This window comes from Camelus bactrianus, chromosome 4, assembly GCF_048773025.1.
Source record: "Camelus bactrianus isolate YW-2024 breed Bactrian camel chromosome 4, ASM4877302v1, whole genome shotgun sequence".
NCBI lineage: Eukaryota > Metazoa > Chordata > Mammalia > Artiodactyla > Camelidae > Camelus > Camelus bactrianus.
In genome coordinates, this window is record NC_133542.1 from 70,949,249 (window position 1) to 70,976,991 (window position 27,743).

General features: G+C 48.3%; 1 protein-coding gene and 1 long non-coding RNA gene across 6 annotated transcripts in view; one reads left to right on the forward strand and one right to left on the reverse strand.

Moving 5' to 3' along the window:
* Positions 1–2,806, reverse strand: part of EEIG1 (estrogen-induced osteoclastogenesis regulator 1) — a 34,858-nt gene extending 32,052 nt beyond the window's left edge. Inside the window, exon 1 of the mRNA XM_010951167.3 lies at positions 1,810–2,806. Within this exon, the coding sequence (XP_010949469.2) occupies positions 1,810–2,225 (416 nt within the window). The 5' untranslated portion in view covers positions 2,226–2,806. The remainder of the gene's footprint in view (positions 1–1,809) is intronic.
* A 164-nt stretch (positions 2,807–2,970) lies between these two features.
* On the forward strand, positions 2,971–27,743 carry LOC123615712 (uncharacterized). 5 transcript variants are annotated; one of them, XR_006723385.2, is made up of 5 exons: positions 2,971–3,914; positions 4,579–4,675; positions 5,927–5,971; positions 7,610–26,122; positions 26,661–27,743. It is a non-coding gene; the product is annotated as an uncharacterized LOC123615712 (long non-coding RNA). The 5 variants fall into 5 exon arrangements; XR_012506560.1 differs by having other exon boundaries at positions 4,579–26,122; positions 26,661–26,789; positions 27,210–27,743; XR_012506561.1 differs by having other exon boundaries at positions 4,579–18,755; positions 25,936–26,122.

A 27,743-nucleotide genomic window follows, 5' to 3' on the forward strand; every position in this document is an offset into this window, starting at 1 on the left:
TGCTGACTCCAGCTGGCCCCACCAAGACCTAGGAGGGGCTGGGGCCTGGGCTCCTCTGCTATAGTAACCACAGCTGCTGCAACAATTTGCCTGGGCCAGGCATGGTATATACATTATCCACTCCCCTTCACAACTCTAGGGTGGGTGTGATTTCTCCCACTTCACAGAAGAAGCTAAGGCTCAAAGCAGAACAGGGTAGTGGTTAAAAGCACATCCTGAATTTAAATCCCTGCTCCGCCGTATTAACTCAGGCAAATCACTCCCTCTGAGCCTCAGTATCCACCTCTATAAAATGGGGATAATAATTTTACAGGCCTCCCCCAACCTCCACTCCACTCCACGGCATGGTCAAGGGGTTAAGTGAGAGCTGCTAGTAAAACAGAGTGTACAGTACCAATAGCTGGTTCTTGGAATCAGAGAGGTTAGGTAACTTGCCCTAGGTCACCCAGCCAGTAAGCAGCCGACCCCAGGTCCTAGCTCTGAGTACAGCCATTTCCCAGAAACCTTGGGCTGCTCTGTGGGTGGCCGCAGGATCACAGGCTTCCCAGGCAATGAGGACAGCCCCCACCCCCAAAGCAAAGGGCAGCCCTTCTCTGAATTCCTCAGATAAGCAGCTCCCAGCCTAAGAGGCCCAAGTGCACAGAAAAGGCACCCCGCCCTGTCCCACACGGGGGATTCCTAAATCTGGGTTAGGCTGTATGGCTCCTCTCCCTCCTCCCAGCAGAACATTCGACCACCAGATTTATCTAACAGGTTTCCAAAAAGGCCAAGTTCAGTTGACAACTGCCTCCTGCAAGCCACTTCCCTCTCTCTGGGCCTCAGTTTCTCCATCTATAACAGGCACCTCCATTTCAGAATCATGAGGCAGCCTCTGCTAACTGGGCCTGCAAGGAGGCCTGAGGAGCAAAGGGACAGACCAGGAAATAGAACCAGCTGGTCCCAGGCACTGGGCCAGGCCCTCCACCGCATTCTATATGCTGAAACTTCTTCACAATTCTAACAGAGATCTGTCTTGGGCCCAGAAAGTGGCAAGCTAGGACTCAAACTCCCATCTGCCAGACTCCAAGGTAGTCTCCTGGGCAGGACAGTACTGTGTGACCCCTGGTGGGCCCAGTCAGTGGACACAGCTTGGGAACTCAGTCACCCTCAACAGTGAGATGGGCAGCTGGACCTGCAGGACAAGGAAGAACACAAAACCCAACTTGACCAAACCCTTTTCTTTTAGAGGGCAGCAGCCTCCTTGACAAGGGCATTTGCAATGCAAAGCAGCCCAGCCTCGGCCAGAAGAGGACAGTCACTCAGACGGGGCTGGGCAGGCCAAAATCCAGCCACCACCCTCCAGTCAGACCAGGAGTGCCTGGGGCAGGACCTTCTCAGGTGCCAGGGAGTGCCAGGGAACCTGTGGCTGGCCCAGGCTCTAAATCATATGATAGCCCAAGTGGCCAGCTAGTTGCAAGGTGGCCTGGAACACTCCTCCTCTTCTCAGCCCTTCAGGGCACAAATCCCACTGGGCTCTTTGTGCCGAGTCTGCAAACTGGGCCTACCATGGGCTGTGTGCAAGGCCCCAAGACGGAGCTTAAAGGACAGACCACCAGTTATCCAGCTGGTCACCTGCAGACAGGGGCCCTGCACACTGCTAACTTCCTCAGGCCCAAACCTCCCAGATCACTCTGTCCAGCCTTGTGCAAACCTGCCCCAGACATAATCTCCAGGACTCTCTGGGCCCCAGGGGCAATTCCACACTTACCAAGTGGCTAGATCTCACTCATCATCCCCCTCCCCTGCAGGCACGACTGCCCCAGCTCCTACCTTGACGACAAGCTGACAAAATCTCCGCCATCCAGCAGCCGGACCTTGCAGAAGAGGACCCCGTTCACGAAGGGGACCGCAGTCAGCTCCTCCAGGGTAAAAGTGGTTTGGAATTTGAATTTCTTCTTCTTCATCAAGAAAGCCATGAGCGAGTTCCCTGAGTCTGAAGCCCCGAAGGCCAAAAAAAGGAGGGGGAGCCAGAAATCCCCAGGATTCCTTTCCCTACACCACACCCCCTCCTCAAAACACCAGAGCCGGATCCCGCCCAGATGGTGGCTGAGGCAGCAGAGCGGTCGGGAATCTGAGTCCGGGGGGTCCAAGTCTGAATGACCAGTCCAGTTCGCAAGCCGGCTGGCTTCACCCTCGGAGAGCTGGGGCTTGTAGGGGTTCGGAGTGGCCGGGGGCTTCACCGGCATGTAAACACTGGGGCATGGCCCAGGAATCAAGGGCAGGGGTGGTGGGCGGCGCGCGAGCGGCCGCGCTGGCTGACAGCATCCCGAGCCGCGGTCTCCGGGAAGCTCACGCCCCGCGACCGTGCGCGGCGGGGGCACCGGTGAGACTGAAGGCGACTGGCAGACCCGTGAGACCGAGGGCGGCCCCGCCCCCGCCCCGCTGGCGGCCGGGGGAGGTGCCCACGCCGCGCCCACGCTCCCGCACCTGGGTGCCAGGCAGTCCGCGTAGGTGAGTCCAGGGAGGCTGAAGGCACCCCCAGAAGGCGGCTGGGAGCTCTGGGGGCCTCTCTGGGAGGCGCGTCAGGGACGCTCCGGGATGTGAACGTCCGGCCGCGGACCCCTCCTGGCGGCCCCAGGCTGGGCTCCAGGCAGCAGGGGCGCCGCCTCCTCCTCGGTCCTGGGTCCCGTGCCGCGGGCCCCGGCGGAGCTGAGGCGCCTTCCGGCCGGCCGGTGGCGCCCGCCTCACCCGCCGCCTCTGCCCAGCACCCCACGAGGAGCAGCGCCGCCGCCCGCGCTGCCGACGCCGCCGCCCGAGCCCCACGCTGCACGGCGCCCCTCCGAGAATGCTGAGGCCCAGCACCGTCGCCCGCCGAGCCGCCGCTGAGCGCAGGAGGGGCGGGGCGCCGGCGGCCCAGCCCGCCCACGATTGGGCTGCCTGGTGTGGCGGGCGCGGGGCAGGATTGGTGGGCGGCGGCGTGGGGCGGGACTCTCAGGAGGCCGAGACTGTTCGGGGCTCTCTGATTGGTGCACCTGCTGCTAGGCCCGCCTTCTCAGTCGGGGCGGAGCAGAGGGAAAAGAAGAGGGGCCCCGAGAAGGCAGTGGGAGGTCGCGGGGCGGGAATCCGCGGCAGGCAGGCAAGCAAGGAGGAGGGTGCGAGCAGAAGAAAAAGGAGGAACAATGAAGAGAAAGAACCAATATGAGCACTATGGCTGAAGTGGCCCTCCAGTGTCCTCCTAGACTTGAATTCTTTGACTACCCGGGAAGGTAGCGAGTCTTATTTTTCAGAAAACACACCCAAAGAGGTGGCCGGAACTAGACTGAGCAGGTCTTTGGCTCCGAATCTCTAGTTCTCAGCACTGAGGAGGAAAGTGTCTGCAAAGGCTTAGCCAAGGGGGTGAATAGAAGCAGTTCATCATGCAGCCTGTGATAAAATCCGCTTCTCCCGTCCCAAACTGCTAAGTCTTTTGTTGTCAGTTAGCCTCTTACCTAATTTGGTTGGTCTCCCTGTTTGCATTAACTGTCCTGCGCAGCGACCACTTCTGGAGCCTTTTAGTTCCCAGACCATTGACATATTTTAGTTCATTCAAATGTTTGGGGGCAATCTGCTCTGAGCCAGGCTCGGAGTTAGGAGTGAGCCCGGTGGGCCTGCCCTCTGAGACCAACCTCTCCAAGCTCAAGACCAGGTGGAGAAGCAGACAGGGGCACAGACAGAGACAAATACAGTGGATGAGAACTAGTAATAGGGAACATAACAGGGAACTGGAGGAGCTCGGTGGAGGCAGGGGGTCAGGGTAGAGGTGGACTCAGAGAAGGCTTCTCTCACAAAGTTATCCAAGCTACTGGCAGGATGCATACCCTGAGTTAGGCAGGGTCCAGGCAGAGGGAGCTTCAAGAGGCCTGGGCAGCCAGAGAATGCAATGCCTACAGAAAGCTGTAAGTACCTCCATGCTGCTGCATTGTGGCTGTTGGAGAGAGGCAGGGGGCAAGAGGTGGGGCTGGAAGGCCTGTAGAGGCTGGATCTTGTAGAAACTTGTAGACCAGAGTAAGGAGGGGAGCCACCCACACATTTTGAGCAGGAGTGACCCAGACAGATTTGCTTTTTCTTATAAGAAGCTTGCTCTAACTATAGGTAGTGTGGAAGAGAGAAGATGGGAAATAGGGGTGAGCAGCTTACTGTGGTAATCCAGACAAGAGATGAACCGCAGCACTGGGGGAAAACGGGTCTGAATAGCATTTGAGAAATAGTCAAATGGACTTGGGGATGAGTTAGGTTGGGACACTTATCTGAGGACTCAGATTTCTGATTTCTTCCTGCTTCCCAGCCATAAAATGGGTGGCAACCTGAGCTTCTCTCCAGTTTGTTCCATCATTTCAAAGACATAGTTACCCAGATAGGAGAAAACTGCTAATAGCAGTTCCTAGCACTATTATGTATCCCCGTTTCCAGCCAGGGACGTTGAGGCCTAGGGAGTTCAAATTACTTACTAGGGTCTTGACCCTGAGTACAGGCTCTTGAGTGCTAAGCTGGGCTGCTCACCCTGTTGGGGAGGGGGGGCCATGGTTCTCCTCACTAATCCTGGCTGGGCTTGCTCCACAGGGAAAGATCCTGTGGCTCCCCGACTCCAGGAGGGGATTTCAAAGGAGGGAGCCGGCCAAGGATGTCCCAAGGCCTAGGTGGCTTCTCAGCTGTGACCGTGAGTAACCCCAGGCCTCTCCTACAGGAAGCAGGGTGGGTGGGCCTGGCTGCCAGACTTAGCTCAGGTTGGGTATTTCTCTCTCTACAGCCTCTGGGCTGAGAACCCAGGAAGTTTCCCTTCCCTCATTTCCTAGATGAGTCCTGGGGAAGGGAAAGAGCTAGGTGCCAGGATAGGATGCCACATTTGGGATGAGACAAGCCTTAGTTAGAAACCTGGCTCGGCTGTGTATTGCCAGGATGGCCTTGGTCCAGGATACTGAGGCTCAGGAGCTCCAAATAGACATGGGGTTCAGTATGGTCTGGCCAGGACCTCTTGCCCTGGAGGCAACAGAACTGGGTCTGAAATCTGGCTGACACAACACTAACCACCAGTGTCACATGAACTTTGGGTGTAGTTTTGCATGCATAGGAAGGAATCTTGAAGGATACGCCCTAAACTTGCCCATCTCTGAGCCACAGTTTCTTCACCTGTAAAATGGGAATAAGAATATCACCCTTTCCAGAATGTTGTGAGGACTTTGAGAGGCTGTGCCTGCAAAAGGCTCTGGCCTGGAGGGACTTGGGGATCTGAGTGAGTGGTCAGCAGGGGGCTCCAGGCCAGCACTCCCTCACTTCTCCAGGCCCCATATTCCCAATCACAGACTTCCCTGAAGCCCTGACTAGACATATAAGGAAACCAGTATCTAACAAGATAATTCAGGCATTGGTCTGGAGAAGAAAACCCAGGGGAATGTGAGAGAAGATAATCAGATTGGGGTTCCCGATTTAGATGGGGTGATCAAGGAAGACCTCTGTGAGGCTTTATCTCAGCTCAGACCTACATAACAAGGGGGCCACAAACACAGGAAGCTCTAGGGGCAGAGGCAGGAGCTGGCATGTTTCCGGGACTCTGTGTGCTTGGAGGGGAGTGAGTAGAGCGAGAAGAGAGAGGCATGGGGTCAGGCAGGAGCCCCCTCACTAGGCCTTGTGGGCCTAGGAGTTTAGATTTTATTCTAAGCCCAAAATGACACCATTGAAGGATGTGAGCAGGTTCGTGACAAGGTCCAAAGTACCTTATTGAAAGTTCCTTCTGGTTGATGTATGAAGAATGAATTGACTGTCAGCAGACAAATGAGGAGGCAATTACAGCCATTCCAGCGGGAAACTGGTGGCTCAGACCAGGGTGGAGCCAAAACAGTGGGAAGAGAGAGGGAACACCTGTTGAGCAGTGATAATACTTTCTCACTTAGAACTTTTTTAATATTCTTAGGATTTTGAATTTGACTGAATACCACTAGGTTCTCCAAGGCGGGAGGTAAGTGAGCATAAGCACTGGAATAGGAGGGAGGAAGGAGTAGAGGGGAATGGAGGAACTGAGTGGGACTGCAGCACGTAGAACAGAATCCTGGCTGGAGAAAATGGGATGGCCTTAGGCAATCCTTACCTTTATCTGGCCCTGGACTAACTCTTGTGATGCTGTTTTCTTCTCTCTCATTGCTGCGTGAGCTTCTCAGGGTCTGACACCTCATCCACGGTGTCCCCACATCCAGTTCACAGCCTGCCAATGATAGAGGATGGATGCATAGATGGATTCATGTGTGCATGATGTGTGTGTGTGTGTGTGTGTGCGCGCGCACGTGTATGCATGGATGGATAAATGCATGGGTGGATTGGTGGATGACTGTAGATTTAACCGTGTCACCTCCTGCTTTAAAACACCTCAGCGTTGCCAATAACTGTCAAAAATCAGTGCACACAGGTCCATTTAAAATAAGTTACCCGATAGTAATACTCATATGGGTACAAAGTTACATGCACAAGATAGCCCTGCCTGCACCATTGCATATTATAGGAAAATATTGGAAGTAGCCTGATGTCTGGCAGTAGGAAGATGGAGGCCTTGAGGGAAAGGACTGTGTTTTCCCCTTCGCTCCATCCTCGGCAGCTGGGGCAATGCCTGGTACACAATAGGGTTCAATAAATACATATTTGTGGAATGAAGGGAAGCGTTTATCAATGAGTTGAGGTGTTGCTGATGAGAAGGATGCTGGAGTTCTGTGTACCAAGATAGGAGATGTCTATCCTACGTGGCACGGCAAGTCACAGAACAGGATATAAAGGGTGAGCTTTATTATTGTCAAGAAAAACGGATCTAGTTATGTTTGCATAGAAAAGGATCTTGAAGGAGATGCTAAATTGTTACCAAAGGCTTCCGACTGAGGAGAGGGTTTGGAGGGAAGTTTTCACTTTATTTTAATGAACATTCTGGGATATTGTTTGGTTTTTGTAATATAATAGATTTATTTTATAATTTAATAATTATAATTATAAGGATAGTATAAACAAAAGGCCTTCTGTGCTTCTCGATCACTCTCTAGAGGAAATCAAATCAAAAGTTCTTAGCCAGGCATTCAGGCCCCTCTGGAAGCAACTGCTTAGCCTCTCCCTGCCTGCCTCCCTCGGGCCCCTACAGCCCTGGCCAAAGGTTCTGGCCTTGTCCTTCTGCCCACCTGGTGGCACATACTAAGTGTCAAGCTTCAGCTCAGTCATCCTTTCCCATCCCAACCTCCCCGCCTCCGCATCAGGCACAGTGCTTACTCCCTGCTCTGTGCCCCCAAGTTACCAGGCATCTGTGTGCAGAGAAAGTGAGGGCTCTGCCTTCTGTCACAATAACTGGTGCATACTTGCCACTCATGGGAAGGGAGGGCAGGAGGGCAAGAGGAAAAAAGGAAAGATAGGAGGAGAAAAGGAAAGGAAGAAAGAAAGGGGAAACTGAGGTAGCGGTGGAACATGTCACTTGCCCGCATCACCCTGAGAGTAGCTACCCAGCTGGTCTGCTCTCTCAGTCACCTGACACCCAGCACAGTGTGCCACGCCAAGCCGCCTTCCCAGCGCTGCTTGCCAAGGGTGGTTGGTGCTGATTCACCGGTGACTGGGCTCCAATTATTTGCAGAACTGGAGTGGCAGCCAAGCCACCTCAGCAGCTGACCAAGGGTATATCGATTTGTGCCGGGGTCCTTGCTAATATCTGAGCCAGTCACACAAGAAGATAAAGGCTCCAAAGAACTCACCCACAGTGATCTGTCCTGCTTAAACCTCCCACGGCCAAGTCCACAAGTCTCCCCGTTGATCAGCAAACTCTGCCCTTTCCAACCGAAGCCTGACCATCACTCACAGGGAGTAGTCATGGTTCAGAACACAAGATCTGGAGTCAGGCGGCCCTGGGTTCCAGCCCAAGGATTACTGAGTCAAAGGGTATTTACATATTTACTGTTGAGAGATGCTGCCAAACTGCCTTCCAAAAAAGTTGGACCCATTTATAGTCCCACCAGCAGTGTAAGACAGTACCCATCCCCATCCTTTCTCTACCTTTACCAATCTGTTTGAAAAAAACAAGACACAACAAAACAAAGAAACCCTCTACTGCCATGCTTGTACTTCTTTCACTAGCATCTTTTCATATTTTTTGGCAATTTGAATTTCTGTAAATTACCTGGCTGTATCCTTTGTCCTGTCTTTAAGTTGGAGTAGTCATCTTTTTGTTATTTATTTGTAGTAGCTTATTACATATTGTAAATATCAACTTCTGCTGTATATGTTAAATTATGCCTTCCACTTAGTCACTTGTCTTTGGACTTTGTTTATGATGTCTTTTTGCCTCACAGAAGCTCTTACTAAGTCCCAGGTAAGAGATAGGAGTCAACCTATTTCAGTGGAGAGAGCACTGGATTGGAAGCCAGGAGCCCAGGTTTTGAATTCCACCTCTGTCACCGATTCACTGTGTGACTTTGAACCAGTCCCTGACCTCTCTTTCTCTATCTGCTAAATAAGAGCGTTGAATTAAATGGTCTTTGTGGACCTGTCCACCTCCATGGTCTAGGCAAGCACTATTAATATAACTTTCTGCAATGATGGAAATTTTCCATCTCTGCACTTTTCCATATGGTAACCACCAGCCACATGTGGCTATTGAGCACTTTAAAATGTGGCCAGTGTGACTGAGAAACTGAATTTTCAGGGGTGGGAAGAGATAAATTGGGAGTTCGAGATTTGCAGATACTGACTGATATATATAAAATAAACAAATTTACACTGTATAGCACAGGGAAGTATATTTGATATCTCGTAGTAGCTTACAGTGAAAAAGAATATGAAAATGAATATATTCATGTATGACTGAAGCACTGTGCTGTACACCAGAAATCGATACAACATTGTAAACTGACTATACTTTAATTTAAAAAAATACAAAAAAAGAAAGACACTGAATTTTAAACTGCATTTAATTTAAATAAAATTTTTAAATAGCCACCCGTGGTTAATGACTACCTTATTAAACAGTGAAAGTCAAGGTAGTCTAGATTCCCCCACCCCAAGTGAGCTGCAATACAGAGTTTAATTAAGGCAGCGATGGAGAGTCCCTGTGTGACTTGGAGCAGGTCACTCTACCTCTCTGAGCCTCAGTTTCCCCATCTGTCCAGTGGGGCCCATAGCAGTTCCTGCCTCCTGGAGTTGTTCAGCAGATTTGATTAGTGAGTGTGTGATGGCCAAGGCCCAATGCCTGACCAACACTGTGCAAAATCAGGCCAGATTCCAAGGCATGAGAGTGTGTTTACCCCATTTCCATTGTGTCCAGAGACCTGTGGGTGGCTTTTCCCAGAGCTACCTGTCTTCCCCTGCAGCTTTGAGGCCAGCCTTACTTTCTTTAACTGGGGCCTTGCCTTCAGCATGCCTTCAGCCCAGGACTCCAGATCACAGACAAGATAAAGTTCAAACTTCAGCCTGTGTTCCCAGCTCTGAACACTGACCCTCCCCTTAGAGTACTGTCATTAATACAACCTGCAGGTCAGCCCAGCAACCTTACCACCTTCACCCTGTGTCTGTCTCCTCCCCAGCCTTCCAGGATCTGCCAAGCCAAGCACTTTACTTCATTCATTCATTTTTCACTCATGGGTGTTTATCACACAATCTGCTCTGGGACTGAGGCTGTGGTGGTGGGCACATAGATGTGGCCCAAGGGTTGAGAAATGTGATAAACCTGAGGGTCAAGAGGAGTTGAGGAAGTGGTGGGAACACAGGGAGGCCTGACCTGGTGTGTGGGGTCAGGGCAGGCTTTGCTGAGAGGAAGTGGTATGTAAACCCAAGCCTGACCAATGGGTAAAAGTCAGCCAGGAGAGAGGGGAGTTGGTGGAGAGGAAAGTCTAAGCTGAGACAATGTAGGAGCCCAGGATCTGTGAGAGGCAAGGGCAGGGCTAGAAAGGTAGGCAGGCCCCATCCTACAGGAGAGCTTTGCAGGCCATGTTAATGTTGTGCTTTATTCTAAAGGTAATGGGGAGCCACGGAAGGTTTGAGAGAGAGAGGAAGAGAGGATGATGTGATTATTCCAGGCCGGTTCCCTACATAGCCTGGAAGATTCAGGAATTTAGCCCCTTTAACTTTCCCTTCTCTGCTTGCCATCTGCATCTAAAGATATGTCATGAGCACACAGTTCCCGGGGCCTGCCTTCTGCTTTAAAAGACCTGGGTTCAAATCCCAGCCCTTCTACTCCCTGGCCCTATCACTTGAAGCAAGTTATTAACCTCTTTCACCTTTAGTGTCCTCACCCATAAAATGGAGATAATGACACCTTTGCACGTGATACAAATTATGAGGGGAAAGTGTATGGCCCAGAGCCACTTAGGAAACAGGCTCCAGATGAATTTCTTCTGTGCAAAGTCACGTGAAAGCTGTGGAGGGGCCTGTGGGTGTTTCCTGAAGGGCAAGTGGAAGTCCATTTCTGGGAAGTGAAGGGAAGGCTTGGCTGAGGCCTTTCTCAGGCAGCCTGACCATGTGCTAGGTGACTTCAAAGGGGACCTCAGGAGCTAGACTTGGTCTTCTGAACCTTTTCAGACCCCCACTCAGCGGGCCAGGAGTCAGCAGGTGGAGACAGAGCTTACATAACCAGTCAGGAGTCCAACACTTTTCACCCAGTAATCAGGGCCATGTTTACTGAGAAGTGTTCCCAGGTCACCTCCCTGTCCTCTTAGGTACCTTGTAGGCACATGCACAGCCCTTTGGCCCTTGCTGAGCTCTGCTTATTTTTTGATTTCTTAGTCACAGTCCCTAGGGTTACTGTCAGCAACAGCTAATATTTTAAAATGTGAAAATCACTAGTGATGCCATTTAGTGGTGAGGCACCGGGGGAAGAGTGGGGGCCAGGGGCTGTGGCAGGGACCAGGGTATGAGTCCCAGACTCCTTTACCTGTTAGCTCTCTGACCTGAAGCCAGTCGCTTGGAGACTCTGAGCCTCAGTTTTTTTGTTTTTTGGTTTTTTCTGAGCCTTGCAGTTTTTACAGCTGCGGAATGGGTTTAGTGGCCTTACCCACCTCCTGAAATTCCTTTGAGGATTCAATAAGGTAGTAATGTACATAAAGGACTTTGTAAATTACTTGGCACAAGGAAAGCCCTCATCAGATGTTAGCTGTTAACATCGCACTGTGTTTTGTGACTGTCCATTCTACTTGACTCATTACAAAATTCTTTCCAGTGACAGGAAGGAACTTAACACTTGGGATTTTCTGATGCATCCCAAACTCCTGACTGCCTGGGATTGCTGGGCTGGGAACTGGGAATCCTAAATTTTAATCTCCTGTTTGGCCTTGGGGCTCCATCCTCCCAGCCCTTAGTCCTCACTTCCCACTTGTAGAACAACAGGGGAGTGGGGTGGAGATGGATGCTTGCTAAGGGCCCTGCTCTCTGATCCTGTGTTTCAGAACTGTAGACCCCAGACCCTGCACCTCACCTTTTCCTTTCTTCCTTCCGTCCTTCAACAAATACCTCCCAGGGTTCAAATTCCAGCTCTGCCACTTCTTGGCTGTGTAACTTTGGACAAGTTATATAACCTCTATGCCTCTGTTTCCTGATCTCTAAAGTGGAAATACATTACCTATTTCCCAGGGATGTTATGAGTAATGAATGAGTAGAATAGTGCCTGTTCGACTAAATTAAAAACTAAGTGACCATTTTGTGCCATGCACTGATGTAAGCACTAGGGGTAAGTGTGAATGGGGCAGGTTTTATTGGCAGGGTTTATTGGAAATCCACACAGTGATGCAGTGGGTACCTCCCCAGTGATATAGCCCCAGGGAAGAGCAGTGTTGACCATTCTCCTGCAGGTGGGGGGTGGCTTTCAAAGAGGCCCTGATGCTCTGATGCTGTCACTTCTCTTTGTCTAAACAACAGCTTCTGTGTACTGACCTCACCCTGGAGGCTCCTGCCCCAGGCTAAGCACTATGCTCCTAAGATCTCCTTCAAAGCCAACAGCCTGCAGGGGGTTCTAGCATTGCTATAAACCAAATGTTTTTATCCCTGCCTCCAAAATTCGTATGTTGAAACCCTAACCCCTCAGGGTAATGGTGTTGGTGGTGGGGACTTTTGGAGGTGATTAGGTCACGAGGGTGGGGTCCTCATGAATAGGATTAGTGCCCTTATAAAAGAGACCCCAGAGAGCTCCCTTGCCCCTTCCACCATGTGAGGACACAGCAAGAAGACAGGCCCTCACCAGACACCAAATCTACCTTGATCTTGGACTTCCCAGCCTCTAGAACCATGAGAAATACATTTCTGTTGTTTATAAACCACCCAATCTGTAGTATTTTGTTATAGCAGCCAGAGCGGACTAAGACAATCATTATCCCTATTTCACAGAAGAGTTTATGTTTGATCCCCTCCCAGGACCTGGCACGTCGCTAGAGGCCAGTGAATGAGTATTGAAGGAAAGAGAAAGAAACAAATGAACACAGAACACTACTGACACGAACCCTTCCACGGCGTAAGCAGCACACCAGGAGTTAGGGCCCCTTTTGCTCCTGGAAGGCAGAGAGCTCCAAGGTACATGCTTGTGGCCACCACACCAAGCTCAGTGGAAGCACCCCCCAAACTGTGCCGCTGTCCCATCCTCCTCCCCCATCTCCTCCCCATCATCACAGCTGATACTCCCTGAACGCTTAGTATGTGCCCCAGGCACTGACCTAAGGTTTTCATCGTAGGAATTCTTTCAGTCCTCACAATAGTCCCATGAGGTATGTCCCATTTCACAGATGAGGAAACTGAGACACAGACAGATGACATCATGCCCAGAGTCACAATGATGGAGCTGACTTCAAATCCAGGCAGTCTGAATCCTGGGCCTGAGCTTCTCACCACCGTGCTATCCAGACTTTCTCTTTCTTTTTAAGTCATTGCTGATTTCAAATGTACCACATGGTCTGCAGGAGAATGAAACTAGAAATCAATGGCAAAAGGAAAACTGGAAATTCACAAGTATGTGGAAATTAAACAACATTCTTAAGCAACCAATGGGTCAAAGAAGAAATCACCAGGGAAATAAGAAAATATCTTAAGAATGAATGAAAATAAAAACACAACATACCAACATTTCTGGGATGCAGCGAAAGCAGTACTAAGAGTAAATGCTTACGTTAAAAAAGAAAGATCTCAAAGCAAAAGTAACACATGCTTATCATTGAAAAAGTCAAGCATTGCACAATTTTGTGCTATAGAAAGTGAAAGCTGAAAAAGTGACACTTCCCTGAGATTCCCTTTCCCTCTGGTAAGTGTAGTATAAATGCTTCAGGTAGTTTTTTCAAAGCTTATAGTAATGGTATCTTAAAAAAAAAAAAAAGGAATAATCCAGTACTCATTGTTTTGTCACTTTTATGTTGTTTTATCTAAAAGTGACTCTTTTTTTTTTTAATGGCAGTACTGGGGATTGAACCCAGGAACTTGTGCGTGGTAAGCATGCACTCTACCACTGAGCTCTACCCTCCCCCAAAAGTGACTCTTAGAGGCTGCTCCTTGCTAGAACATTCTCTTCGGGGACTGCAGTTGTCCATAGTGAGGGTGTCCACAATGGATGTAGCCAGTCCCATCAGGATAGGTTTGGAATGCCTGCAGTTTTTAACTATTTCAAGCCACTGCAGTGAGCATCCTTATAAATACCCACTGTGTGCTGGTGGAGGATCTCAGGGGGGTTAATTTTCTGAAGTAGATCCTCTGGGCCAAAGGTCAAGAGCATTTTTAACATTCCCTCCAGGAAGGTGAAACCAGCTTTGCCTGGAGAGCAGGAGAGGGTCAGTTCCAGCTGGTCAGTTTGAGCCCAAACCACTGTCTTGCCCTGCTGAGCAGTGCCTGATCCTCAAGTGTGACCCAGCCTCTGTCACAGTCCAGAAACTGGTCATTCTCATCAAGAATATCATCAGATGCTGAGGCTGAATCACTTCTCAAAAACTCCAGCGTTTGCTCTTGAACTCATTTAGGGAAACCAGCAATGTCCACAATAAGACCTTGCAAAGAGGCCTGGCTGCATGGCATAGACCGCGGGAGGTAGGGGGGGCCCACTCCTGAGGTGAAGCTGGCCTCTGACTACCATCTCTACGCATGGATAGCTGGGTCGGCTGAATTCCCTTCCAGAATTCAGCGAGAGGCTTTTTCCCTGAATCATCATGACTCCCACAAACTGGGCACTGAAGTGATTAGCGTCCTTCCGGGCCACTTGGTAGTAAACCGCGATCAAATAAGTCCATGGGTTTGTCCTGCTACCACCTCTGATAGCTGCGGGCATTGGACTGTGACTGCCAGTGGGGGTCGGGCAGGGTCACAGGGAGCAGGGCCAGGCATCTGGAGGCTAGGGCGAGGTCCTTATCATGCCTTCTCACCTTTGCCTTGGGTGACTTCCAGCAAAGCACTTACCTAATGCAGGGCGTGACGTACATGCGGTTCCCTCTCACCTGGACCTCTTCCCACCATACACTGTGCCCTCACCACTTTGCCTCCCTGACTCCTTGTCACTCTGTAGGACTTAGCGCGTCCATGTCTGTTCTGCAGGGAAACCCTCTGTGATCCCTTCAGGTAAGGATGGTGACTTTCTAGATTCTCATCGAGTACCAAGCTTGCAGCACTTAGGACAACAGCGACAGCTCATGATGTGTGTCATTGTCTATCTCTCCCAGGCCCATGAGTAGGATGTGTGTTCTGGTCTGTATCCCAGTGCCTGGAACAGTGTCAGGCACATGCAAGTGCATGACATCGGAGCCAGGCTGCCCAGGTGTGAATCCTGCCCCTGTGAACTAAGGCAAGTTCCTGAATCTCTTTGTGCCTTAGTCTTCCCATCTGTAAAATGGGGATAATAGTACCCACCTCTTGGAGTTGTTACAAGGGTCACTTGAGAGGACATATGTGAGGTGCTTAGAATGGGTGTCTGGTCTGTAGAAGGTGCTAGATCAGTGTTATTGTTAACATTAAATGCTAGTGGTTAGATAAGAGTCTCCGAGGGTCTATGTGTAACAGGCACTGGTGTCTTCCTACCCAGCATCTTCCTGCGTTGAAATTGCTCAGCCTGTGGAAAGTGTGGTTTTACTGTGGCTTATTGTGATGGTTGTTGGGTCAATGTTGCAATGGTGAGACTACAGCTCTGGTGATGGTCAAAGGACATCCTCTTTATCCTGACTCCAGCTGCTTGCTCTGTGTGGTCCAGTCCATGCCTGCCCTTTCCCTGACAAACCCTTAGAAGGTATCTTAGTATACTTGACCCCTCTCCACTGGCTGGGTTGACTGAGTGCCACCTGACCCAAGACGGGCCAGTCAGATTTTATCTTGAGAAACGAGCTCAGAACTAGTCTTCGTTGGCAGGTGAACTCCCCATCAGGGGTAGATACATGCCCAGGGAAGTAAAGAGTAAAGCAGGGAGTCCCTGTTACTGAGAACTAAGGAAGGTCCTGCTGGTTTTCCAGGTCCCAGTTTTGGGTCCTTGGGAGCTGGACTGCATTGCCTCCTCTTTTTAAATTTCCCACTGGCTTAATCCCCCCACTCAAGTGTGAGTGGGGTCCCCTGACTCATCCAAACCCTGTGCGCATTTCCTCACTTCGCTGGCCCTGCCTCTGCAGAGGAAATGCTCAGGCCTCTTCCTGGGGTGATTTACTGGTGTAGTCTAGGCTGACCCCCGGGCCTTCCGGGAAGCATCTGCAGGGCTGCTCTCGTCACTGCCCCGGGGACCGCTGCGCACAGGGACCAGCTCTCCGGAAGCCCTTGAGTCTAGGTCAATTCCCCGCCTCCAGCTGGATAGGACCGGGCAGGGGGCGGAGCCTCCGAGTGATGGGGGCGGCGGTGGTGGGGAAGATGTTGCTAGGCCCTGCTTAGGTGCTTGTTTGGTTTTCCTCTGGCAAAATGCAAACGTGTGGTTATTAAAAACCATTATGCAAGTACAGAAAAGTGCAAAGAAAAAAGTCTATTTCACCTCTGATCCCAGGAAATTTACACTCATAAATGACTTTTTTACCCCAGAAAGGAAATCAGACTGTATATATTGTTGGAACCTGACTTCTTCTTCCTTTTTTTTTTAACTTAGCAATGTTATCAAGAGGGCACCTTTTTTTCCCTTACAGTTTTATTGAGAAATAATTGACACACAGCACCATATAAGTTTAAGGTGTACAGCATAATGATTTGACTTACATATATCATGAAATGATTATCACAGAAAGTTTAGTGAACATTCAGCATCTGATATGGATACAAAATTAAAGAAATACAAAATTTTTTTCCTTGTGATGAGAACTCTTAGGATTTGCTTTCATATATAACATACAGCAGTGTTAATTATATTTATTATGTTGTATATTATTACATCCCTACTACTTATTTATCTTATAACTGGAAGGCAGGCATCTTTTCTAAAAAACAGCTTTACTGAGTAATTGACAGGCAATAACTACACATATTAAAGTGTATAATATAAATTTCAGTGTAAGTACACATGAGTGCATCACCACATTCAAGGTGATGAACACATCCACTACCCCCCAGAAGTTTCCTTCTGCTACCTGGTAATTCCTCCTGCCCCTCCCCGCCAACACACACACTGATCCTGCATTTTGTCACCATAGATTGGTTTGCATTTCCCAGTATTTTATGTAAATGGAATCATACAGTATGTACTCTTTTTTATCTGGCTTCTAAATAATTAGCAAGTTATTTTCAAATACATTCATGTTGTGTGGACTGATAGTTCATTTCTTTTCATTGCTGAGTAGTATTCCACTGTGTGAGTATACCATAGTTTGTTTCTGCATTCACCTGTTGGTAAACATTTGTGTTGTTTCCAGATTCAGCCTATTACAAATAAAGCTGCTTTAAACATTTACATACGAGTTTTTGCATGGACTTCTTATCTCTCTTGGGTAAAGTCCTCAGAGTGGAATGGTTGACTCCCATATGATAAGTGTATGTTTCACTTTTTAAGAAACTACCAAACTGTTTTCTAAACTGTTTTCTATACCATTTTACACCCCCACCAGCACTATATGTGATTCCCAATGACTGTACATCTTTGCCAATATTTGATATGATCAATCTTTTAAATTTTAGCTCTTCTAATAGGTGTGGTCTCATCGTGGCTTTAATTTCTGTTTCCTTCTCGACCATGGAGTGGAGCATCTTTACCTGTGCTTATTCAAGGCCATCTTAGCACATCACTAAACGGAGATCTACATTGTCTTTTATTATTATTGTTGTTGTTGTTGTTGTTGTTTTTATTGTAGTGGAGTTATAGCATTCTCTTAGTTTCTGGCATATTGCATAGTGATTCAGTTATACCTATACATGTGTTTTCTCATATTCTTTTTTCGTGTCTTTTGTTTTGTGTCGTGGGGGGAGGCAATTAGGTTTATTTATTTATTTCTTTTTAATGGAGGTACTGGGGATTGAACCCAGGACCTCATGCATGCTAAGCACTCACTCTACCACTGAGCTATACCTTTCCCTCCCTCATATTCTTTTTCATTATAGGTTATTGCAAGCTGTTGAATAGAGTTCCCTGTGCTGCACAGTAGGACCTTGTTGTTTATATATATATATTGTTATATTTAATCACTGTATGAGACTACAGCATTGGATCCATCCTTTTATTTCACCCAGACCCTACTGACAGTCATCTACTTTGGCTTTGATTCTGTGTAATGCTGTGATGCACAAGCTGGTATGCGCCCTTCTGCGTTTTTGTCTGTTTCCTTCATGTGGCATCAATGGGTAAGAGGGATGTACATTTTTAAGGCTTTTGAAACACACTGACAAACAGCTGCCCTGGAGCCCTGCAGCTGTTATAGCTCCTTTGGCAGCGGAGTCCTGCTTCCAAATCAGGCAGAAACCTCCAGAGCAATGACTTGCAGGGTTTGAGGAAGTCTTTCAAGTATGACCCCGTGACTTTTGGCCAGCAGCCAAAAATAAGGGCAAATTGGCCCCAGGACTCCCTTGGAGTGGCCTTGGAAAATCATTAATATGGTCTGGGGATGGGGAGACCGTTCAGGGAGGGTTGGGGAAGGAGGGAGGAGCTAGGGTCAGGTCTGGGGGTGAGCCCAGCAATATTCATGTCTGACCAGTGACCTTGGGCCGACCACCGACCTCTCTCATCACAGTGTTCTCAGGTGTGGAGCAGAACAGAGACTACTAACCCCCAAGTATGTGAAAGCCCTTTACAAATTCAAAAACATTCCACAAAGGTGTGCTGTTAGGACTGTTGTTTCCTTTCTAGAAATGTGGGCAGCACCCACTCCCGCCTGCATCCCTACCTAAGGGCAGCTGCCTGGTGAGGACTGTGAGGAAGGGCAGGACCTGGTGAGGGAGGGAGGGGAGGTGTAGTCAGCAGAATAGTGTCCCCCCACCCCCACAAAGGCATCTACATCCTAATCCTGTGATTAGTGGGACTACATTAGGTTACCTGGCAAAGTGGAATTAAGGTTGCAGATGGAATTAAAGTTGCTAATCAGCTGACCTTAAAATAGGGAGATTATCCCAGATTATGAGTGTGAAGACATCCAATATAGTTATGAGGATCCTTCAATGCGAAAGAGAGAGACCGAAGAGAAAAACAGAGAGACCGCAGCGTGGGAAGGACTCAGCTCTACACGGCTGACTTTGCAGATGGAGGAAGGGGCCATGAACCAAGGAATGCAGGAAGCTTCTAGAAGCTGGAATTCTCTCCTACGGCCTCCAGAAAAAATGCAGCCTCGCTGACACCTTGATTTGGGCCCAATAAGACCCATTTTGTACTTTGAACCTTTATAAAGGTAAGGTAATGAATTTGTGTTATTTTAAGCTAAGCTACTAATTTATTACAGCAGCCATAGGAAACTAATATAGGAGGACAGGTGGGCCCTGTGGGCCGCTGGAAAGACTGGGGAAGAGACTGGAGCGCCTCCAGCCCCCGAATTCCTGTTGTGGGGATGGTACCGGTAAATAAGTGGCAGGCAGCAGGCTCTCTGGTGTCCTCTGGGCAACATTGAACATTGCTCTCCACTTTGGTGTGGGTTCGTGTCAGGGGACAGAGAGAGATAAGCAGGGGGCCTTGAACGCCCGGCTGTGGGCATTCTGGAGGCAGTGGGGAGCCCTTGTGGGTTTCAAGCTGGGCAGGGAGATAATGAGAACTTGCTTTGGACAACAGCACTGGGCTTGGAGTCAGAGAACTGGGTTTCCAGCATTGCCTCCCTGGGTGACGTTGGGGGCAAGTTACTGATGCTCTCAGCATTTGGACTCCATTTCCTGAAAACACTGGGGCTACTTCTGGGATCCTTCCCAGTCAAGGAGCACAGCTGGCCCAGACTAGTGAGAGCCTTTTTAAGATCAAAGGAATTCTCTGGCCTGACACCCAGAAGGTGCAGAAAGTTAAAAAATAATAATAATAATAACATTTATTGAGCACTAACCATGGATTAAGAACTTTACAAGATATTAGCTCATTAATCTTCTCAATGACTCCCCGGTGTTCTCAGTTTAAAGGTCAACATTGTGGCCCCACAAGGCCCTGCCTGGTGTGATCCTGTTAATCCCTCGGGCCTCATCTCAGTCCTCTCTCCCCCTCACTCTGTGCACTCAGGTTCTTTCAGTCTCAAAAATGAATGTGACATACCCTGCCCACCTCAGGGCCTTTGCACAAGCCATTATACCCACCAGGAATGCAGTTACCCTGCTCTCCACCCTCTCTTAGCATCTTCATCTTCTGGTCTCAACTCAGTAGCCATCTAGCTACATCAGGTTCTTGTGTGCTTGCACTCGATTTCAGATGACATAGCCTCCATATGTAAGTACATAAAGATACATACCTATGTGGTTGCCTGATCCATCTCGACCTCCCACTAGACCATGGGGCCCAAGAGGCCAGGATGCCTCTTTAGGATGCTTGCTGAAGGAAAAGATAATAGATAGATAGATAGATAGATAGATAGATAGATAGATAGATAGATAGATAAATGTTTGCTGAAGGAATAAACAACAGCGCCCAAAGGTTACTATTGTTATCATTCACATTGTTTTCAAACGCAGTTATAGGTTCCAAGATCAGAGATTTGTCCAAAGTCACAAGATGAACCTGGAAGTCTCCTCTCTGCAGGAGGTGGGGGCTGGGACCTATCTAAGCCAGAGGGTCACTGTGAGCGGGGGTCAAGACTGGAGGAACTTGAGCCTATCTGTGAAGCAGGTCTGCTGGGGAAGTGCCTTCAAGGGCAGTGCTGCAAGAGGATGTGCTGAGCACAGCTGCCTGGGCAGAAGAGGAAGGAACCGAGGGAGGGAGAGTTGGGGCCCCAGACCCTGCTCCCTGCAGCTGCAGCAAAATCTTCCCCAGAGTCCGGGCCCTCACCCTGACCCCCCACCACTTCTACAACACAATCACACACTCATGCTGCCTAATGTTGCTTTTCAAGTTTGGATTAGAGCTGGGGGCCTGGCCCACTTACCAACTATGGGTAGGAACACAAATTGGTACAACCAGTCTAGAGAGTGATTTAACTATATCTGTGAAAACTTTTAAAGTGCATACCCTTTGAGCCAGCAGTTTTGCTTCTGGGAGTTTATTCTAAAGATACTCTAATGCCAGTTGGCAATGATATCCACACGAGGAGGGTGCACTGTTTGTCATGGCAAAGAATCAGAAGCCACCTCATGTCCATCAGTAGGAGACAGATAAGTAACTTATGCTGCATTGATCCCATGAAAAACCATGCAGTCGTTAAAAAGAATGAGCTGATCTAGATGAACTGACCTAGGAGGATGTTCATAATATATGCATATATTGTTAAGATTTTTAAAAATTATTTTTTGGCAGGGGGAGGGAATTAGGTTTATTTATTTATTTAATGGAGGTGCTGAGGATTGAACCCAAGACCTCGTGAATGCTAAGCACCCACTCTACCACTGAGGGGTACTCTCCCCCCTCAAGATTTTTTAGAAGTTGCAGAACAATCCATGTTTCTATCATTGATTGCTGAGTAGGAAACCACTGTGAAGGAGGCCAGTTTTTGGCCCCATGAGGCATCAGCAGGGCTCACTCATATGGTTGACGTCACGTGAGAGTTTAGCTGGGCTGGAAGCTGCGTGATGGCCTCTCGTCCTCCAGCCTCTCTCCACGTAGCTGCCAGAAATCCTGCATTCTAGCCTGAGCTTCCTTGCAGCCTAGCAGCTGGATCCCAAGAGTAAGTATTTCAAGAGGACAAGCCTCAAACTGCAAGCCCTTATGGACCCTTACTTGCATCGTGCTTGCTAATGTCCCCTCTGTCAAGGCAAGTCACATGATCAGGTCCAAACTCAGTGTGAGGGGAGCCTATCCCAGGGGATGAATCCTGAGAGGCCAGATGCATTGGGGGCCATTACAGTAACAATCTAGCATGATATATGCAACTAGATAATTTTTTAAAGAAACGGTACATGTTTTTAATAAAATACCATCTTAACATATATGTTGTTTAATACACATATGTGTGTGCATATGTTTGTATACCTGCTGATGTAAGTCTGAAAGATAATTTAATAATTTGTTAACAATGATTAACTTTCAGGAGTAGAAACTGACCTAGAGGAGGTAGAATGTTTCAGTTTTTACTTTACAACTTTTTTTAGGATTTGAATATTTTAAAAGTGAGATATATTATTTTTGCAGTAAAAAATTTTTGTAATGCAGAATGAAAGCCTTTGCATGTCATCAGATAAAAATCTTCAGCACAACTTTTGATAGCGTCGCCTTCATTCCTCTAATGCTGGACGTTTAGGCTGTTTCTAATTGTTCTGCCGTTGCAGGCAACATTCTGACGAACATTCTCGGAGCCAAATCTTTTCATGGGTCCTAAATTATTCTCTCAGGATAAGTTCTAAGAAAAGGAACTGCTGAGTTGAAGGTTAGAAACATTGTAAGGATGTGATACATTATGCCAGATTGTCCTGCCAACCTACAGACAGATCCTCCCAGCCCATCAGCAGGTGAGGGGAGTGTACACTGTGGTCCAGTCTGGTGTCCACCCTCATAAGAACCCAGTGCCCATTACACAGATGAAAGAATTAAGACTAAGAAAGAGGAAGCAACTTGCCCAAAGCCGACACAGCAATATGCAGCTGGGGGCAGGGGCACTAGCTCAGCCGGGGGTTCCTTTGCTCTCTGTCTAGCCTCTGATGCCTGGTCCCAGGCCCTGTCTTCCCTCCTGCTCAGGGCAAAGTCTAAACCACCTTGACAGTGAGTGAACTGGGCCCTGCTCACCTGCCTGCCCCTCCTCCCTCCTGACCTCCAGCCCTCACCCTCTGACCTCCATCCTGCTTCCAGTTCCCCCAAGGAATAGAATGCTGCCTGATCTCCAAACCTTTGTACAGGCTGACCCTTCTGCCTAGAACACCCTCTTTGACACAACACCCCCCATCCCCACCAACTTCCTCCTGGAAGCCTTCCCTGATCACCTGAGGGGAAGTTCAGTAACGAGGTCACATGTACATTGCTGGATTTTCCATTCATTCATGCCTGCTTACATTCATTTGTTCACTCAACACAGTGTTTCCTGGATGCTAGTTTGTGCCGGGCACCAGGCTGGATGGCAGGGACGTGGGGTGAGCAGACCCTCCGTGCCCTGCTGAGTTCAGTCTCAGTCTGGGTTGGGGGAAGGGACAGACAACACCAGTTCATGCATGAACAGTGCTGGGCTGGGCATGGGCCATACACACATGGGAACCCAACATTCCTCCAGCTCGAATAATACAAATATCCATTTAAAAGGGGGAAACCTCTCAGAGTCCCAGAGGTGACATGGATTATTTCAATTATTCTGTTCCTTAAATATGAATGAACTCAATAACCATACTCGCTTATATTTTTTTTGAGCCCCTGCTCTGTGCCCCTGACATGTATTAACTCACCGAGATCTTACCACCACCTTCAAGGCAAGGACGAGTATTGTCCGCACTATACAGAAGAGGAAACTGAGGCTCAGAGACAGATGTCGTTTGCCTACAGTCACCCAGCTAGGAAGTGGCAGAGCCAGGATTTGGACCCACACAGGCAGGGTCCTGAGTCCTGGATTCTTGGCCACTACACCACACAGCTACAAATTAAGCACAAACCACACAAGAACAACAGCATCCAAACTGTTGCACAAACTGAATGTGACAGACGATGATGTTCTGCGGAAATGAGGTTGCTCCTCCACCGTGTTGCGTTTAGCCCCTGTGCTCCCCGGGGGCCCTGGCCTGCCCACTCCATTTCTCTTTCCAAGCCACAGGGAAATCATCAGTTTTGTCCTTCACTTGGCAGAACAGCTTTTTTTTTAAATTTTCAATTTAGTTTTTGGAATAGATAATACTTTCACATGGTTCTAAATTTTTTTAAAATTATATGCACACATAGATATGATAGATACATAGATACATATGTTTATAGATACAGTTCCCACTCCTCTCCCCAAGAAGGCAGCTATCAGCTTCTTGTATGTCTTTCCAGAGATAGTTTCTGCAAATATAAATATATATTCTATTTTTTCTTTCATTGAAAAGTCTCACACCACGTGGGTGGCTCTGCCCCCTGCTATTTCCACTTAACAGAGGGTCTTAGAGAGCCTTGCGTATCGGTGGGGAAAGGGCTTCCTCATTCCTGTTCACAGTTGTGTCATGCTCCTGCCTGTCCCCTGACAGTGCACAGGAGGGTTGGTCCTGACCATCACAATTGCCCTATTTTGGTTTAAGTCACGTGGTAGACAGTCTTTAAGAAGACTCCCAGTGATACCCACCTCCTGGTATTCATGCTTCCGGGTGATTCCTGCCTTCTGAGAATAGGTTGGCTCTAGAGGCTGGCTTTTAATGAACAGATATAGTGAATGTCATGGGATGGCTGAGAGGGCCAAGAAGCAGTGACACCCTAGTAGCAACAGGCTGGTATTTCTAAATACCATTCTCCAATGAAAGTGATCAGGACTCCGAGAGATGACAGATTCTAAGGCTAAGACAGGGAAAATATAAGATGAGCTGGAGCATCTTGTATTGCAGGAAAGCAAGGAAATGCTCCAAAAACAAATGGACTAGGACACGTCAAAGGGACACAGGAACTAAACTAAAAGAGCACCCAGTGGCCAAAGCAGGAACCATTTACACAACAAAATAAATAACACAGTATTGGATTATAACTCGAAGTCTAAAATAAGTATATGAGTCCATAATGATATAAGTAAATGATTAAATAAAAAGTAAATGGGAGCGAAGGGACAAATCATCCTTACTGAAGAATTCCAACTAATTTACCATCCTCATTGAGTATGGGCTGGACTTAGTGATTCATTTCCAAAGGGCAGAGTACGGAGGAAAGAAGGGTAACCTCACCGTGGAGAAATCTATCAGACACCACCTCCATCAAGAGAACCAAGAGATAAAGGTTAATCTCCGAGGTGACGTCACCTGGATACCAGGTGCCCCCTAATATAAGATAGTGTAGAGGGTGCGGCATCTACTTCTGTGGTAGCCCACTCCCAAATCCATAATCCCAACATAATCGTGAGAACAACAAAGACAAACTCAAATCAAGAGACGTTCTACAATGGATGTCCCTGGAGAATGTCATTCTAAGTGAAGTAAGCCAGAAAGAGAAAGAAAAATACCATATGAGAGAGCTCATATGTGGAATCTAAAAAAACCAAAAAAACATAAATACTAAACAGAAACAGACTCATAGACAAAAAATACAAACTTCTGGTTGCCAAGGGGGAGGAGGGTGGGAAAAGACAGACTGGGAGTTTGAAATTTGTAGATACTGACAGGCGTATGTAGAATAGATAAACAAGATATTACTGTATAGCACAGGGAAATATATACAAGATCTTGTGGTAGCTCACAGCAAAAAAAATGTGACAATGAATATATGTATGTTCATGTATAACTGAAAAATTGTGCTCTACACTGGAAATTGATGCAACATTGTAAACTGACTATAACTCGTTAAAAAAAAAAAGAGGGATGTTCGACAAAATACTTGGCAGGATCTCCTCAAAACTCAAGGTCATGAGAAGCAAGGAAAGACTGAGAAATTGTCCCAGACCAGAAGAAATGAAGCAGACGTGACAAAATTGCAATGTGGTACCCTGGGTTGGATCCTGAAACAGATGCAGGATGTTAGTGTAAAAAGGAGTGAAATCTGAATAAAGGCTGGAATTTCGTTAATAACAAAGTACCAAAGTTGGTTTCTCTTGTGAAACACTCCATGGTGAACTAAGATGACTGAGTGAAGGATTTATAGAAACTCTCTGTGTTATCATGGCCATTTTCCTGTAAATCTAACATTATTCCAAAATTTTAAGAGCCTCATGCTCTACCGACTGAGCTAGCCAGGTGCCGAAAATTTTAAAGTTTACTGAGGAAAAAAAGTGGTCAGTTTCCCCCTCTGCACTGTTATTTTCTCCTTGGCCTTGACATAGCCCTGCTTGACTCAGACACGAGCAGAAATGCCACCACAGGCCAGGCTCCAGGCTCCCCATAGTCCAGTTTGGAGGCTGGCAATTTTACTAGATTATTGAAATAAATATTAATAACTTGAAAATCCTCAGGGCCCCCAGTTTGAAGACAATCACTCCCCTGCTTCATTTCTCCAATAGTGTCTCACTGTTCTGGAGAAGAAACCAAAATCCTTACTGTAGCCTGCAAGGCCTTCAGAGTGTCCCCCTACTTACTCTCAGAGCTCAATTTCTACGTTTCCCTCTAGTCTCCTAGGCCCCTGACCACCGGACATCCCTGTCCCTGCCCGTGCCTGCCCCAGGGCATTTGCACACTTGCCGTCTCTGCCTGGTATGTCTTTCCCCACATTTTCCTGTGGAGAGACCGACCCTGATCGTCCATCTCCCTCCCGCCACATCCCCTGTCACTCTCAACCACATCTCCTTACTGGCTTCATAGCATTGATCATTATCTAAAATTGCCTTGTTTGTTTATGTGGGTGCTTTTTTGTTTTGTTTTGGTGAGTGTGCTGGTTAAGAGCCGTGGACTCTGGAGCCCTGCCACATCCCACCTCTGCCCTTGAACAAGTTATCTGGACTCTCTGGGTCTCAGCCTCCTCATCTATGATGAAGAATGATAAAAACACTGTGTCATAGGATTGTTGGGGGAATTTAAAGAATCTCTAAAAGGACTGGCCTACGCCTGGCACGTGGTAAGTGCCCAGCATGTGGGTGTCCCTTGTTTTTTTCCAAGTTCACTTTATACCACTTTGGTTTTACAAAATACTTACACTAGGACCTGCTTTCCCTATAACTAGAAGAAATCCAAAGAGGTTGTTCACTTTCACGAAAAAAGGTAAAAAGTGAAAATAGCGTTCAGCGTTTGTTTTGCTGGAGCCACCATAGAGGCAGCGCCCACCCGATGCAGCCAGAGTGGCGCCGCCAAGCTCTTTCCCCAGAACCGCTCTCAGCATCTCAGCATCAAGCCGCCAAAGCTTTGGCCTGTGTGAGCATCTGTGCTTTCTCTCGATGTATTTTGTGCATCCCTTAGCAAGATGTGTCCTATTATGCCATTTCAGCTTACAAAAGATTTCATAGGAACACTCCACTTTCAGATAACCTCTGTGTTTGCTGTTGTTATTGTTGTTGTTATTATTATTCTCTGTCTCCCACCACCCCTGAACATAAGCTCTATGAGGAAAAGGACTTAGGCATTTTGGGATTTTGCTCACTACTCTATCCTCAATACAGAGCCTGGCACACAGGAGAGGGAATGAATGAATTGATGGATGAATAAAGTGGAGTAAGGATGAGGAACACTGGGTTTGGAGTCAGCACACCTGCTTGCACTCTCTTCCCTTAGGAGCTTTGTAACCTTGGGTGAGTGATGTCTCCTCTCTGAGCCTCAGTTTCCCCATCCGGGGCCTCCTCAGAGAGTTGCTGGGAGGGTCCTGCACACTCCTGCACAGCAGGCCCTCAGCACAGGGCCTGGTGTGTGTGGGTGGGGCACGGGGAACAGCAGTCACACGCTACTCGACCTTGGCGACTCTGGTGCTGGCGGCTTGCAGATACGCGCGGATGCACATGGCAGTTTGCAAACAGTTCCTGGGGCCCCATGACCCCGGTTCATCCTCAGACAGCCCCACCCTAGGTGATGGGCCCTGCCCTTGGGAGGGGGAGGCAGGAAGGGGGACCAGGTCAGAAGGCTGTGTTCCTGACTGACAGACCGGACTGCACCAGACAGGCTGGGCCTCCCTCAGCTGAGTTAAACTTCTAGAATGTGCTGCATTCCTTCCTCAGGGTGGCCAGTAGCTTCTGGGGGCAGCAGGAGGGCCTTGCCCTGATATTCCTGTGGCTGAGATTCTCAGACAGGAGAGCGCAATGAAAGTGGACAGTGAACTTGGGGAGCTGATGGTCCTGAGGTCATGCAGTTGGAGCCACAGCCAGAGGGTGCCTGCATCCTGGCTAAAAGGAGTGTGGGCAGAAGTGACTGAGCATCATTTTCAGATCTGACCTATGAAAAATCTCCCACTTCATCCTCTACCCTCGCTTTCCCCATCTGCCAGCTGGATATCTGTGCCCAGGGCCACCTGGGAAGCCACGTGTGAAAACAGCAGAGCCTCCATCAACCAGCTGGATCCCTTGACGACTCCATGAAGCAAAGCCCTTCCCACCCATCCCTCCCTGCTGCTGAGTGAACTTTAGAATACTAAGAAATTAACTGCTGCTGGGGGAGGATATAAGTCAGCGGTAGGGTGCATGCTTAACATGCATGAGGTCCCGGGTTCAATCCCCCGTACCTCCTCTAAAAATAAATAAATGTAATTACCCTCA